We start from the raw sequence: 13,523 nt of genomic DNA, 5'->3' as shown, positions 1-13,523 counted from the left end.
ATAAGGTAGAATGCAGGAGTGATATTGTGATAAAATCAGAAGGAGCTGGAGAAACTCCAGTAGTCTAGCAGCATCTGTAGAAAGAAAGCAAAGTCAATGTTTCGGGTCCAGTGACCCTTTTTCCGAAATGCCAACTGCGCTTTCTCTCCACTGAAAGTACCAGACCTTCTGATTTTCTCCAGCAGCTTCTGTTTTTGTTTCTGATTTCCAGCATTCACAGTTCTTTGTGTTTTTTGTTTTGTAAAATTATAATGTTTACTTCAGTGGCACAGTATCATCCACAACCACATCAGTGTCTGACCTTTCAGAAATTCCAAAAATCAATACCCCTTTAAATATTCATTTGTTTTAGCAATTGAAGGTCTATTTCCATTTTAGTATCTTCCTGTTTTTGTTTTTAGTAATGGGTCATTTCCCAGAACGGTTTCAACTTTTTTTAAAATGACACTTTAGTAATGGTGAACTGTATGTGAGAAAAAAATGTCTATTTATAAAGTTAAACAATCACCCCCCACCATAAACTCAAGTTGTGGCATTTTAGGATGCAGTATCTAAGTAATTTGAGTCACAACTTGTGGTCAATGTAGAGTAGCTTGATTTAAAAAGTGAGACTTTGAACTTATGGCTCCTAAAGCTCTTTTGCCACTTTCTCATCTTATGCTTATGTTTGTTTTAGAAGAATTGATAGAAGTTGCTTGGTATTATTGGAGGAAAGTGTTAATTGTAGAAGAATCATATTTGATGGGTTTGTCCAGTACTTTATAAATATTTATAATCAATCTGCTCGTACAAATAAAGAATTGTGGATGCTGGACATCTGAAACAAAGGAAAACAGAAATAGCTGGAGAAACTCGGCAGCTCTGGCAGCATCTTCGGAGAGAGAAGCAGATTATGATTCCAGTGACCCTTATTCAGAACTTCTTGCTTGTTTCAAGAGACTCCAGGTCGGTGGCCAATGAATGAGAATGTTCTTCGTGGTTTTCTTTTATTTTAACAATTCTGGTGGCCAACCTAATGTCTGGTTATTGGCTAAGGGAAGGATGGAGACCTGGAGACCAGGAGAATTTTTTTGCTCTTTTTTTAGCATTTTTTGGTTTCATCTGAAAATCTTCTGATATTTATAACTTCCAGCAATCAAATTGCTCTTTCTGACTGTTTTTTCCTTTGCTTTTCTTTTTGTTTCAGTGGCCAGTTTGCTATCGTGAAGAAATGCTGCGAGAAAAGCTCTGGACTTGAATATGCGGCGAAGTTTATTAAGAAACGGCAGGTTCGAGCCAGTCGGAGAGGAGTGAGACGTGAGGAAATTGAACGGGAGGTGAACATCCTACAGCAGATCCAGCATTCCAACATTATCACCTTACATGACGTTTATGAGAATAAAACAGATGTGGTCCTCATTCTGGAACTGTGAGTAAAGAGGATTTCCTTGTGTTGCTGGGTTAAAGAAAATCAAACAGGAAGGATTGTATTAATTAATCCTAATGATGAGTAGCTGAAACAAAACTCCTTTAAATGTTGAATTATTTCCATCAGTACTAATGAGCTGCAACAAGTAACCCAGCATTGAATCAATTTAATGTTATGCTTAAAGAAAAGATAATTTTAGTTTTTTTCCTCAATTCTTCAACTTTTTTCTTTTTTCCTTACTCACTCCAATGTCTCTGCCGTTAGTGCACGTGCCATAATAGTAAGTGCCATATGGTAATTTCAGGGATGAGCTCTCTTTTGGATCACGTGTACAGTAATAGTATTTCCATGCTTAAATTTATATTTATTTTTTAAAACGTTCTGCTCCATAACTTTGTAAATTGATTGTTTTGATGTGCCTGTTCATCCTATCCCCAGGTTCTGGAAATCCCTGGGTTAATGTGTCTTCCTCTACTTCTTTTAAATTGTACTTCTTTGTCCAGAATTCTGGCCCCCAATCTCTCTGCCTCCCAGCTATGACTTGACTGATTACACATCAATGACAAGTTATTGTTATAGTAACACCATACTTCCTTTGTTTCCTGTTGCTGTTCCCCAAGTCAACAATACACATTTACTGCAAGTGATGAGTCACAAAATGCCAATGAAGATGTTGATGAATGTGAATAAAAACTTTTATCAATCAGCAATTTCAAAGTAATTTCCAGTCCATGAATGGCTGATTTGTTTAGTTTCTGTTTTGGTTTACTGCTATAATCTGAGCCTTTCCAGCTTCCTTCTTGGTATATATGGTGAAAGCTGCCCCTCTGCATACATGGTGTGTATTGTGGTGTTGTCATGTTGACTGGAACCATCCTGGGGCAGATTCACAACCACCAGTTCTCCTTATTAGTATTAATCTAAGTTGCTACCATGTGGGGAAGAATGCCCCTATAAATTCTTCAGCAGAATCTGGGGTCAATCTTGACCAAATGGTGGTGATTTAAAACCTAGTACTTAATAGCTATTTACAAAGATCTGGGATAAATGATACTCTTCATTTGACCTTGATGCCTCACAAGAGACTAAATACAGATTATTGTTACTGCACTGGGAGGACAGGAATACATGAATGAATACAAACCCTGTTAGCCCCACCCTTTATATCCTGATTGTTAGGACTTTTCTTGTGATGTCAAGTAACCCTTTCAAGTGATAACTGCCTTATACAACCATATCTGACTACCACTGTGAATAAAAGGCTGAATTATGCTTAAACTTTCAAATTTCAGTATTATAGCTATAGCTCCCACCTTACTGCCTCCTACTGCCCAGACTCATACTTCACCTAGAGACAACTCTCAGCCTGCCCACAGTGAATGTGGATCCTTGCGAACTTTACATTTGGTTGTCAGTAGTTATTGAGTATTGTTGTAAAGAGACACGTGTTGACAAACCTCTTTACTTCGCATTCATCAGGATAGGAACAAGAATGCCACATTCTAAACAATCACAACAATTTACATTACAGCATTGGTATCAGCACACTTTTTTTGTCCTGAAGGTTTGAATTTATATAGCACCCTTCATGATCATAGAACATAGGTTTAGGGTAAAAGTTCGGCATAACATCATGGGCCGAAGGGCCTGTACTGTTCATGTTCTAACATCCTTTTCAGTCAATGAAGTACTTTATTTGATGTACAAGAAATGTAACCACGAATTTGCATTAAGCAAGTCCCAAAACATACAGTAATGACTGGGTATTCCATTTTGGTGATGTTGATTGAGGGAGAAGTGATAGCCAGAATACCAGGCAGAACTCCCCAACTCTTCTAGTTCCTTTTACTAGTGCCTTTTACATCTATTTGAGAGTTAATATGTGATATAACAGCTACTGTAGCAGATGGTACCTCTGTGTGGCATCGCCTCAGCACTACAGTGGACTGTCAGCCTGTTGTGCTCATGCCCCGGAGTAGGGTTTGTCTTGGGGTGGCAGTGGTTACAGCAGAGCCATGCTGGCACTAGTGCAGGGTAGAGAGAATCAAATACAGAAGCTGACAAATGTGAACAAGCAGCTTGTAGAGATGGAGTGCAGATGCACAAAAGAAGAATGTAGACAGGCAGTGACAGCTAGAACAGATTAGAAAAAAGCTGAATTAGTGTCAGAGACTGAGGATGCTGGTTTTGTTCAGGAGCAGTGATAAAGCAGATCACCTACATTCATTATTAATCTTTATCCCTTTCATTATAAAATGTTGTACCCCCTAGTTTACAATGAGTAATTGAATGGAAAATGTATAGAGGTCCCTTGTGATGCAGTGGTTGTATTCCTTCCCCTGGGCCCAGATTCAAGTCCCACCTGCTTTAGAGGTGTGTAATAACAGATAGAAACAGAGTGATTAAACATATATCTACAAGTACGTAATAGTGACAACAGGTAAGTGAGGTCCCAATCAGCAACCTCTACAATGTCACTCAAAGATAGACTTCTCAATGATTTATCACTTTGTGCTTTCTGCTGCTCTTCAGTCTAATTTGAGATTACCTGTATATAAAATCAACCAATTTGAATTTAACGATATGAAATAAAAGACTCTGTTGGGGCCCTCATGTGGCACAATGGTAATGTTCCTGTCCCTGTACTCGGAGACCTGGTTTAACTTCCACCTGCTCCAGAGGTGTGAAATAATGGCTCTGAACAGGTTGACTAGGAAAAACAGGTTAAATAAAAATATTTTTAAAAATTCTCTATTACTTAAAGATAGTAAGAACTGCAGGTGCTGCAGTCAGAGATAACCGTGTAGACCTGGAGGAATGTAGCAGGCCAGGCAGCATCAGAGAAGGGTCCCGACCTGAAACGTCAACTTTCCTGCTGCCTGGCCTGCTGTGTTCCTCCAGCTCCACACTGTGTTATCTCTATTATTTGGCCTGTTTAAGTCCCATGTACAATATACCAATTCAGAATGAAACTTCTTTCAACCTTGGGGCAAGGGTTTAATGGTATTGTTCAATTTCTGATCAAGTTGGTTTACAATTTCATAAAAGACCTTGGTGTTGAAATGAATGAGGAATGAGAAACTTGAATAAATCAGTATAGTCTCAATTTTTGGCAAGAGTGACCTTGTTTATCCGGTGCATTTCATGGCCTTGGGATATCCCAGAGTGTTTCACAGTATTTTTGAAGTTATTGCAGCTGCCAATTTGGACCCAAGCAAATTTTACGAACCGATTTATGTGCTAATCTGATCTTGTGCTGTTACCTGAGGGAGAAATCTTTGCCAGATCACAAACAGACTTCCCTGCTCTTTGAATAATGTCCCAAGATCATTTACATACATTCTTCAAGGGGTAATTTGGTCAGTGAGGAACACAAATCTTGCTGAAAGGAGGGAAATTTGGCTTTTACTCTTGCACTACTGGGTAAATGCAAGAGTGCCAAATTTCAAACTATTCATAGTACAGGAGCAAAGAGTGCTGATTGGTGGGCATGAGAGATAGTTGGAACTGCAGATGCTGGAAAATCTGAGATAACCAGGTGTAGAGCTGGATGAACACAGCAGGCCAAGCAGCATCATAGGAGCAGGAAGGCTGATGTTTCAGGCCTAGACCCTTCTTCAGAAATGGGGGAGGGGAAGGGGGTTCTGAAATAAATAGGGAGAGAGCGGGAGGTGGATAGAAGATGGATAGAGGAGAAGATAGGTGGAGAGGAAACACAGGTCAAAGAGGCGGGGATGGAACCAGTAAAGGTGAGTGTAGGTGGGGAGTTAGGGAGGAGATAGGTCAGTCCAGGGAGGACGGACAAGTCAAGGGGGCGGGATGAGGTTAGTAGGTAGGAGATGGGGGTGCGGCTTGAGGTGGGAGGAAGAACAGGTTAGGGAGGCGGGAACGAGCTGGGCTGGTTTTGGGATGCGGTAGGGGGAGGGGAGATTTTGAAGCTTGTGAAATCTACATTGATACCATTGGGCTGCAGGGTTCCCAAGCAGAATATGAGTTGCTGTTCCTGCAACCTTCGAGTGGCATCGTTGTGGCACTGCAGGAGGCCCAGGATGGACATGTCGTCTGAGGAATAGGAGGGGGAGTTGAAATGGTTCATGACTGGGAGGTGCAGTTGTTTAGTGCAAACCGAGCTTAGGTGTTCTGCAAAGTGGTCCCCAAGCCTCCGCTTGGTTTCCCCGATGTAGAGGAGGCCATAACGGGTACAGCGGATGCAGTATACCACATTAGCAGATGTGCAGGTGAACATCTGCTTGATGTGGAAAGTCTTCTTGGGCCCTGGGATGGGGGTGAGGGAGGAGGTGTGGGGACAGGTGTAGCACTTCCTGCGGTTGCAGTGAAAAGTGCCGGGTGTGGTGGGGCTGGAGGGGAGTGTGGAGCGGACGAGGGAGTCATGGAGAGACTGGTCCCTCCGGAAAGCAGATAAGGGTGGGGAGGGAAAAATGTCTTTGGTGGTGGGGTCGGATTGCAGATGGCGGAAGTGTTAGAGGATGGTGCGTTGGATCCGGAGGTTAGTGGGTGGTATGTGAGGACGAGGGGGATTCTTTTTTGGTTGTTATTGCGGGGACGGGGTGTGAGGGATGAGTTGCGGTTAGGGTTGTTGACTTTGATTGGGAGTTTGAGAGGACTATATTGACTGTGTTGCTTTCTCCATGGCAATGCTTCAGCCAATCAGGGATTGCTGAGTGTCATCTTTCTCGTCATCCTCTTTTGTGTTGTGCCCTGCCTGGTCTCTATGTTCTCCACAGTGCACTCTATCCTCAGCAGATTGCCGATCAATGCTGTCAATTCTGGGAGAAACAGGTTTCTGCAGAAACCTAAGAAACATACATTCATACAGAGCAAAAGAGGCCCATCGGCCAGTCAAGTCTGTACTGCCAAAAGCTCCTTCAGCTCATGCTGCACCATCTCCTGTCATCTTTTGTGACTTGAAGCAACTTTAGGAAGAACCAGATTCTTATTGAATTATAACCAAAGCTGGAATGAATCAGGCTAACTTTAAAAAGGAGATGGTTTGAGTAGAGTCAAGTTATATTCCCCGAAATGGGAAAGGCATGCCACAAATCCAGGCTCCCTGAATGACAAAATAGACACTTAAGACAAACAAGAAAAAGTATGCTTGTAACAAGTGTCAGATAGAAAATAGTCATACAGTAGAGTCATAGAGTAATACAGCATGGAAACAGGCTCTTCGGCCCAATAAAGTCCATGCTGACTGTGGTGCCCACTCAGTTCCAATTGCCTGTATTTGGTCCATATCCGTCTAAACCCTTTTCATCCATGTACCTATCCAAATGTTTTTGTAAATGTTGTAATTGTACCTGCCTCAACCACTTTCACTGGCGGCCCATTCCATATTCACACCACTCTCTGCGTGAAGAAGTTGCCCCTCAGGTCCTCCATTAAATCTTTCCCTTCTCTCACCTTAAACCTATGCCCTCTAGTTTTCAAAAGTGACTGCTTTTGATGAACTGAGAAAAAGACTACATGCATTATTCCTGTCTGTGCTCCTCATGATTTTATACACCTTAATAAGGTCACCCATCATTCTCCTACGTTCCAAGGAATAAAATCCAATCCTGGCCAACCTCTCCCCATAACTCAGGCCTAACAGGGTGTCCAAAACTGTACACAACACTCCAAGTGCGGCCTCAACAATGACTTATACAACTGTAGAATAATGTCCAAACTCCTATACTCAATACCTTGCCTGATGAAGGCCAGTATACCTTCTTCACCACCTGTCTACCTGTGATGCTGCTTTCAAAGAACTATGTACTTGTAATCCTAGGTCCCTCTGCTCCACAACATTCCTTAGCACCTTACCATTTACTGTATAAGTTGTACCTTGGTTTGACTTTCCAAAATGCAACACCTCACACTTATCTGTATTGAATTGCATTTGCCAATCCTCAGCCCACTTCCCCATCTGATCAAGATCCCTCTGTAATTTTTGATAACCTGCCTCAATATCAACGTTACCTCCTAATTTTGTATCATCCGCAACCTTAATAACCATATCTTGTACATTCACATCCAGATTATTTTTGTAAATAGCAATAGAATTGAGAACCGAGATGGGGTGGCACAGTGGCTTTGTGGTTAGCAATGCTGCCTCAACACCAGGGACCCAAGTTTGATTCCACCCTCTGGCAACTGTCTGTGTGGAGTTTGCATTCCTCTGGTGTCTGTGTGGGTTTCTGCTGGGTGCTCTGGCTTCCTCCCAGTCCAAAGAGGTGCAGTCCAGGTGGACTGGCCATACTAAATTGCCCATAGTGTTCAGGGATGTGTAGATTAGGTGGGTCATAGGAAAAGGGTAGGGGTCTGGGTGGGATGCTCTGAGGGTGGTTGTGGACTTGCTTGGCCAAAGGGCCTGTTTCCACACTGTAGGCGCTCTATGAGAGGAACGTTGAAGATTTGGTGGTAGGAAGCTATTAATTAGTCAAGAGGTTGACCTGAGCCTCTTGTGAGTCTGTAGTTGGGGTGATTTTTGCCCCAGTGGATGTGGTCTGACCAGGGGACTTGACAGCCTGATAGGCATTAATACAGCAGAAACTCTTGAAAGAGGTAGCATGAGGCTACGCCCTCCCCACTGCCAGCTTTCTGGCCAGTGAGTCAGACTTCCCAACCACTTACAAAAATTTGGACACAGACAAAAATTTGGGCAGAACCACAGTGTGAGGAGGGGTGGGGTGTGGGGGAGAGACCCAAAAGGTCATTTGTTTCATTAGGGTCATAGTATAATCCTTCAATTATCTTTAAAGAGAAAGCAGAGAATGGATTTAATTGGCTACTATTTACAATTTTGAATGGCTTCCTGTGCTATCGGTTTCTTTGGTTTAATGTTACAAAGGAAACCAAATAGAGATGAGATGGTGACTGCTTTTGATGAACTGAGAACACAAAAAAGAAGAAAAATTATTGTGTGGAGACAAAATTTGAACAAGGATCACCTGAAGAATGTTAATGGGGGAAAAGCCCAGGGCTCATACTGGACTTCGTTTGACAGAATGTTTCAGCTGCCATTTCCTGTCATGTGATTTCTGATTCTAAGGATAAGTTTGGATAATATCAGTGGATTGGGGGATTTCCAAAAAGAGTGGGGTCAATGGGCAGAAATCCTGAGCATGTTGGGGTGATGACTCCAGGAAGCCAATGTCCATATTTCACTGAGATGGCAACAAGGGTCAGTCAGCCTTCCACCAGGATAAAGTTGGTATTCTCAAAATGTTAATATGGCCGGCTGAGTTTCTTGAGCCTGGGGACAGGGTGTAGCTGGAGTGAGGTAGAGATGTCATTGAGAAGCCTAGTCCTTCCATGCCACCTTATGGGTAAAGCAAAGCAGGATTGCTTCTTCCCTGAGTACACTGCCGTCAATCAACCAACACCAACACCCCCTCCCTATTTCCCCACCTTGAGACTATGAGGAGTGGGTCAGGCATTCGGTCCTGTTGCCTCCCTTGGTGCACTCCCCAAACAGTTACAAGCCAAACGTATCAGCCAGGCTGACCTCCCTATTAGAAACTTGAAGAGCTCTTCCGAAGAACCAGCACAGGCATGGCGTTGTGTGCTGTCTGAGCTTATAACTGGAATTTAATACCTTTCCTGGTGATGAGGTAAGTGGCAAGGGGCATTTAATCAGTCAAGGAGGGGGTATCCTCCTGCCTTCACCTCAGTTCTTACTTCCCATCCTGATTATGACTGTGGCAGGAATGCCTGGAGAAAGCTAGCCCCCCACCCCCAACCTTGCTGATGACCTTATCCCCTCTGTGCGTCCACAAGACTGAGTGACAATACCCCATCTCAAATGGGGGTTATGGTGATGGCAGCCACCTCCTCCCAGAGCTGCCAGTCTCTGGCTGGCAAATACCAGTGGGTAGGATCCCCCCTACCCCCACCACACTGGCGAGAGTCCCATCGGCTGTCCTGTCAACTGCCTGATGGGTGCAGGATGGGACTTTGTGTGGCACAGGGCTCTTGCTAATCACTGCCTCCATTGAATAATGCCATATTTACCTGAGCCAGGGAGAAGTGCAAGATTGAATTCTGGCTCTTCTACAACATCCATTCCTATAATGTTGCGTCTTTTGGAAGTCCCAGAACATTTCGCAACATCTCCATTGCTTTAGAATTATAGGCACTCTGTTTTACATAGGAAACAGGTAGGAGCCAGTTATCTCGCTCAAAGGAAGATTGTTGACGTGCACACCTCCTGGCTAATGATTTCGCAAGAACATTGATTGGAATGTATGGAATGGCAGTAGGCGTGCAGCTCTCTGAGCAGTTTGAACACATTTACTGAACTGTTGCCCAATGACTACAATAAAATAATACAGGAAAGGGAACGGCAGAAAATTGCAGCTGTGTAACCAATGGCACAGTTGTAGCCTGACTAACACAGCTGACATTACCAGTAACGGCAAGGAACCTGTCCCTCTGTAGTTTGTACTTTGAAACTAAATTAAAGAAATTGTTATTTACCCCACCTTTTGGTGCTAACATCCACCCTATGTGGTGAAATGACTTTATTTGTAACAATGATAATACAGTGTGAATTTAATAGTACAAATATTACTTGAATGGTAGCAGAAGGAGTGGTAATGACATAATGGGTGCAGACTTGGGCAACAAGAGAATGGGAAACCTAAAGCTCTATTGTCATTTGAGGTTTCGGACAAGAGTGTTTTGGGAGTGCAGAAAGTATTTTATTTTTATTTATTTGTAGACTGTGGAAGTCATTGGCTGGGCCAGCACTTATTTCTCATCCCAAATTTTCCTAATGCTGGTGCACCACTTCTTGAACCATTTCAGTCCATATGATGTATGTACTCCCAGATTGCTGTAGAGAGGGGGAGTTCAGTGACAGTGAAGGAACGATAATAAATTTCCCAGTCAGGATAGTGAGTGACTTGGAGAAAGACTTGCAGGACACATTGCCCACACATTCTTTATATTATGTTTATACTACAATTTGCAATTAAATATAATACTTTTAACATAGATAGACATGCCAGCTCACACATCCAAACGAGGAGGTGGTCCTGAAGTCTTGTTCTCCAGATCTTGCTGCACACCTAGCCAAGCTGTTCCAGTAAACTAAAAAACTGGCATCTACCTGATCATGTGGAAAGTTGCCCAAGTATGGTCTATACACAAAAAAGTAGGATAAATCCAAATACTTGCCTCATCAGCCTACTCTTAGTCATCTCTAAGTGATTGAAGGGGTCATCAGCAGTGCTGACAAGCAGCATTTGCTAAGCAATAAGCTGCTCACTGAGAGTTCTGCTAAGGCCAGCCAGCTCCTAACGTTTACAGCCTTGGTTCAAACATGGACAAAAGCACTGAACTTGAGAGGTGAAATGAGATATTAACAGTCCCAACTAACTGTGCTAACAAATATAAATACAGTGGCAACAAAAGCAGGTCAGGGCTGAGGAATCCTGCAGAGGGCAACTCATCTCCTGCCTTCCCAAAGCCTGTCCACTGTTTACAAGGCAAGGTCAGGACTTATGGACTACTCCCTACTTACCTGGATGAGTGCAGCTCCAACAACACTGAAGAAGATTGACACCATCTAGGACAAAGCAGCCTGCCTAATTAAAGCCACATCAATGAACATCCACACCTTCCACAACCGATACTTAATAGCAATAATGATACCACAAGATGCATTGCAAAAGTTCACCAAGGCTCTTTAGACAGCACTTTCCAAACCCCCCATCGTTTCCATCTGGAAGGACAAGGGCAGTAGATACTTGGGAACGCCACCACTTGCACGTTCCCCTCCAAGCTACACCTCTCACTTGCTTGGAAATATATTACTGTTCCTTCAGTGTCATTGGGTCAAAATTCTGGAACTTCCTCTCTAAGTGCATTGTGAGTCTACCTATAGCAAATAGACTGCATTTGTTCAAGAAGGCAGATCACCATCATCTTCTCCAGGGCAGTTAGGGACAGACAATAAATGCTGGTCAGCCAGCGATGCTCTAGTCTCCTGAATGTATTTTAAAAAAAGAATGTGGAGTCAATGAAAGAGATTGGGTTGGTGAATTGTGTTGGTGAGGAGAATATGAATTGGCCTTAACCACCCCGCCCCCCAGGAACTCAGAATGATTTCCTTTGATCTCCTTTATAGGAGGAGGAAAACCTATAGGGGTTTCAGAATCGAGGCCCCAACAGGGAGCTGAGCTTGTGGCAAGGACCAGTGGAAGTAACTGAGCTCCAAGCTCTATATCTTCCAGCAATGCAGCTGCCCTGCTGAGAATCACTGTTTTTGAGAGTTCGTACCAATCTGTAAAACTGACAGTCATCGAGCCCCAGGTTACTGAGAAATAGCAAAATATACTAACCTCTAGGAACAACATCTGTCTATTTTGTGGCTGAGATGTTTATGTTACTATTGAGAGAGCGCAACTTCCTCAATGAAAGATAGTAAGAACCGTAGATGCTGGAGTCAGAGATAAGACAGGGTGGAGCTGGAGGAACACAGCAGGCCAGGCAGCATCAGAGGACCAGGAAAATTGACGTTTCAGAAGGGTCCCGACTCGAAACGTCAACTTTCTTGTTCCTCTGCTGCCTGGCCTGCCGTGTTCCTCCAGCTCCACACTGTGTTATCTCAATTTCCTCAATGACTTGTCATGTGATACTGAGTTATTCAATCCCATAACTTGTGAAGGTTGCTGTTGACTTTAGGCCTATATCCACTGTACACTAGTGTTGTGCTGGGACTCATTGTCGAGGTCAAACCAATCTGTTTAATTTTCTTGTCAAAACTGCCTGGTATTGCAATGTAAGTTTTAGTGAACCATGGCTGTGTGTTGATGATGGCTGAATCACAGTTCACCCAGTACTCTCAACACCTAAACAATAACATGCAGTGGAACTGTTTGTCTGTAAATGCAAGCTGATTGGATCGTTAAACAAAAAACACATAACTACAGATGCTGGGAATCAGAAACAAAAATGGAAATTGCTGGAAAACCTCTGCACATCTGGCAGTCCCTGTGGAGAGAAAGTAGAATGAATGTTTTAGGTCTAGTGACCCTTCCTCCTTCAGTGCTGAATTTTTCCAGATTGGATCATTACCTTCTCTTACTGCAAATAACAGGACTTCAAGACATCCAGGTCTAATAAAACCACGCCGTTTATGTTCCGGTTCCAATTAATTCTTAACGGCAGTGGATAAAGTGGTCTGTTTCTGAGCAACAGTTGACAAGACAGCAACACTGCTGAGGGGCTTGACAACATCAAAACCAACACAACTGGACCTTTTTTGTGGTTTCTGAAGTCATACAAATTTCTTTATTATAGTCAGCAATGCTCAGAAATATGTTTGTATATAGAATTTCCATTGTGTTTTACCACTTGGGCTTGGCTGCGTTGTGTTATGTTATGTTAGGGTCACGGAATGGTTTTAAATATGTTGAGTGAGATAGGGAAGAACACATACTGTGAGCATAGACAATCAAAGGGCACCATGTCGTATGACTAGGCAAGCAGATGGTTGTTTAAATGTCTGTTCCCCCTCATGATGTAAGATATTGATTGCTGGGTATATGTCTGCCTGTGAATAGTTACCTTAGTAACTGAAACTAGCTTCACAAACTTGTAACTGAGCTTCAAAAGAATATGTGCATTTCTATTCAGCATTCAGCTCATTTTCATCATTCTTTCTCTTCTAAAGTATTTTTAGTGTTCCTGTTCTTGGATTTTTAAGTGCATTGTGCTAAAGATGAACTCTGAAAATAAAATTAAATCACCAGAAACTGGTATTGCTATTGCTTCTGGTTAATAAGCTTCTTCATCACCACCTCCCATGGGTGAGGAACTCTTCCTTCCTGCATTGCAGTGTGGTTCCACAGACATAATCTTCACTGCTCCCCAAATTCAAGAAGCATGCAGGTTCACTAATATCCTTCCTTTTTAGGGAAGGAAACTGCCATCCTGACTTAGTCTGGTCTACATGTGACTCCAGACTCAGCAATGTGGTTGACTCTCAACTGCTCTGTGAAATGGCAGCGCCAGTTGCTGTCAAATATGATGACTTGTATCATGGAGTATCCTAATCAAACCTGCCCGCTGTCAGACGTTTGTCACATTTTGTGCCTACTCCACAGAG

The 13,523-nt window shown here is 42.9% G+C and overlaps 1 protein-coding gene across 1 annotated transcript in view; it reads left to right on the top strand.

Moving 5' to 3' along the window:
* The window catches only part of dapk2b (death-associated protein kinase 2b), a 110,361-nt gene that overhangs the window by 73,412 nt on the left and 23,426 nt on the right, over positions 1-13,523 (top strand). The window contains exon 3 of the mRNA XM_048617249.1: positions 1,187-1,408. Coding sequence (XP_048473206.1) covers positions 1,187-1,408 — 222 coding nt within the window. The remainder of the gene's footprint in view (positions 1-1,186; positions 1,409-13,523) is intronic.

Source organism: Rhincodon typus, chromosome 36, assembly GCF_021869965.1.
Source record: "Rhincodon typus isolate 14 chromosome 36, sRhiTyp1.1, whole genome shotgun sequence".
Lineage (NCBI taxonomy): Eukaryota > Metazoa > Chordata > Chondrichthyes > Orectolobiformes > Rhincodontidae > Rhincodon > Rhincodon typus.
Note: the sequence above shows the minus strand (reverse complement) of the source record. Positions and strands in the feature narration are given on the sequence as shown.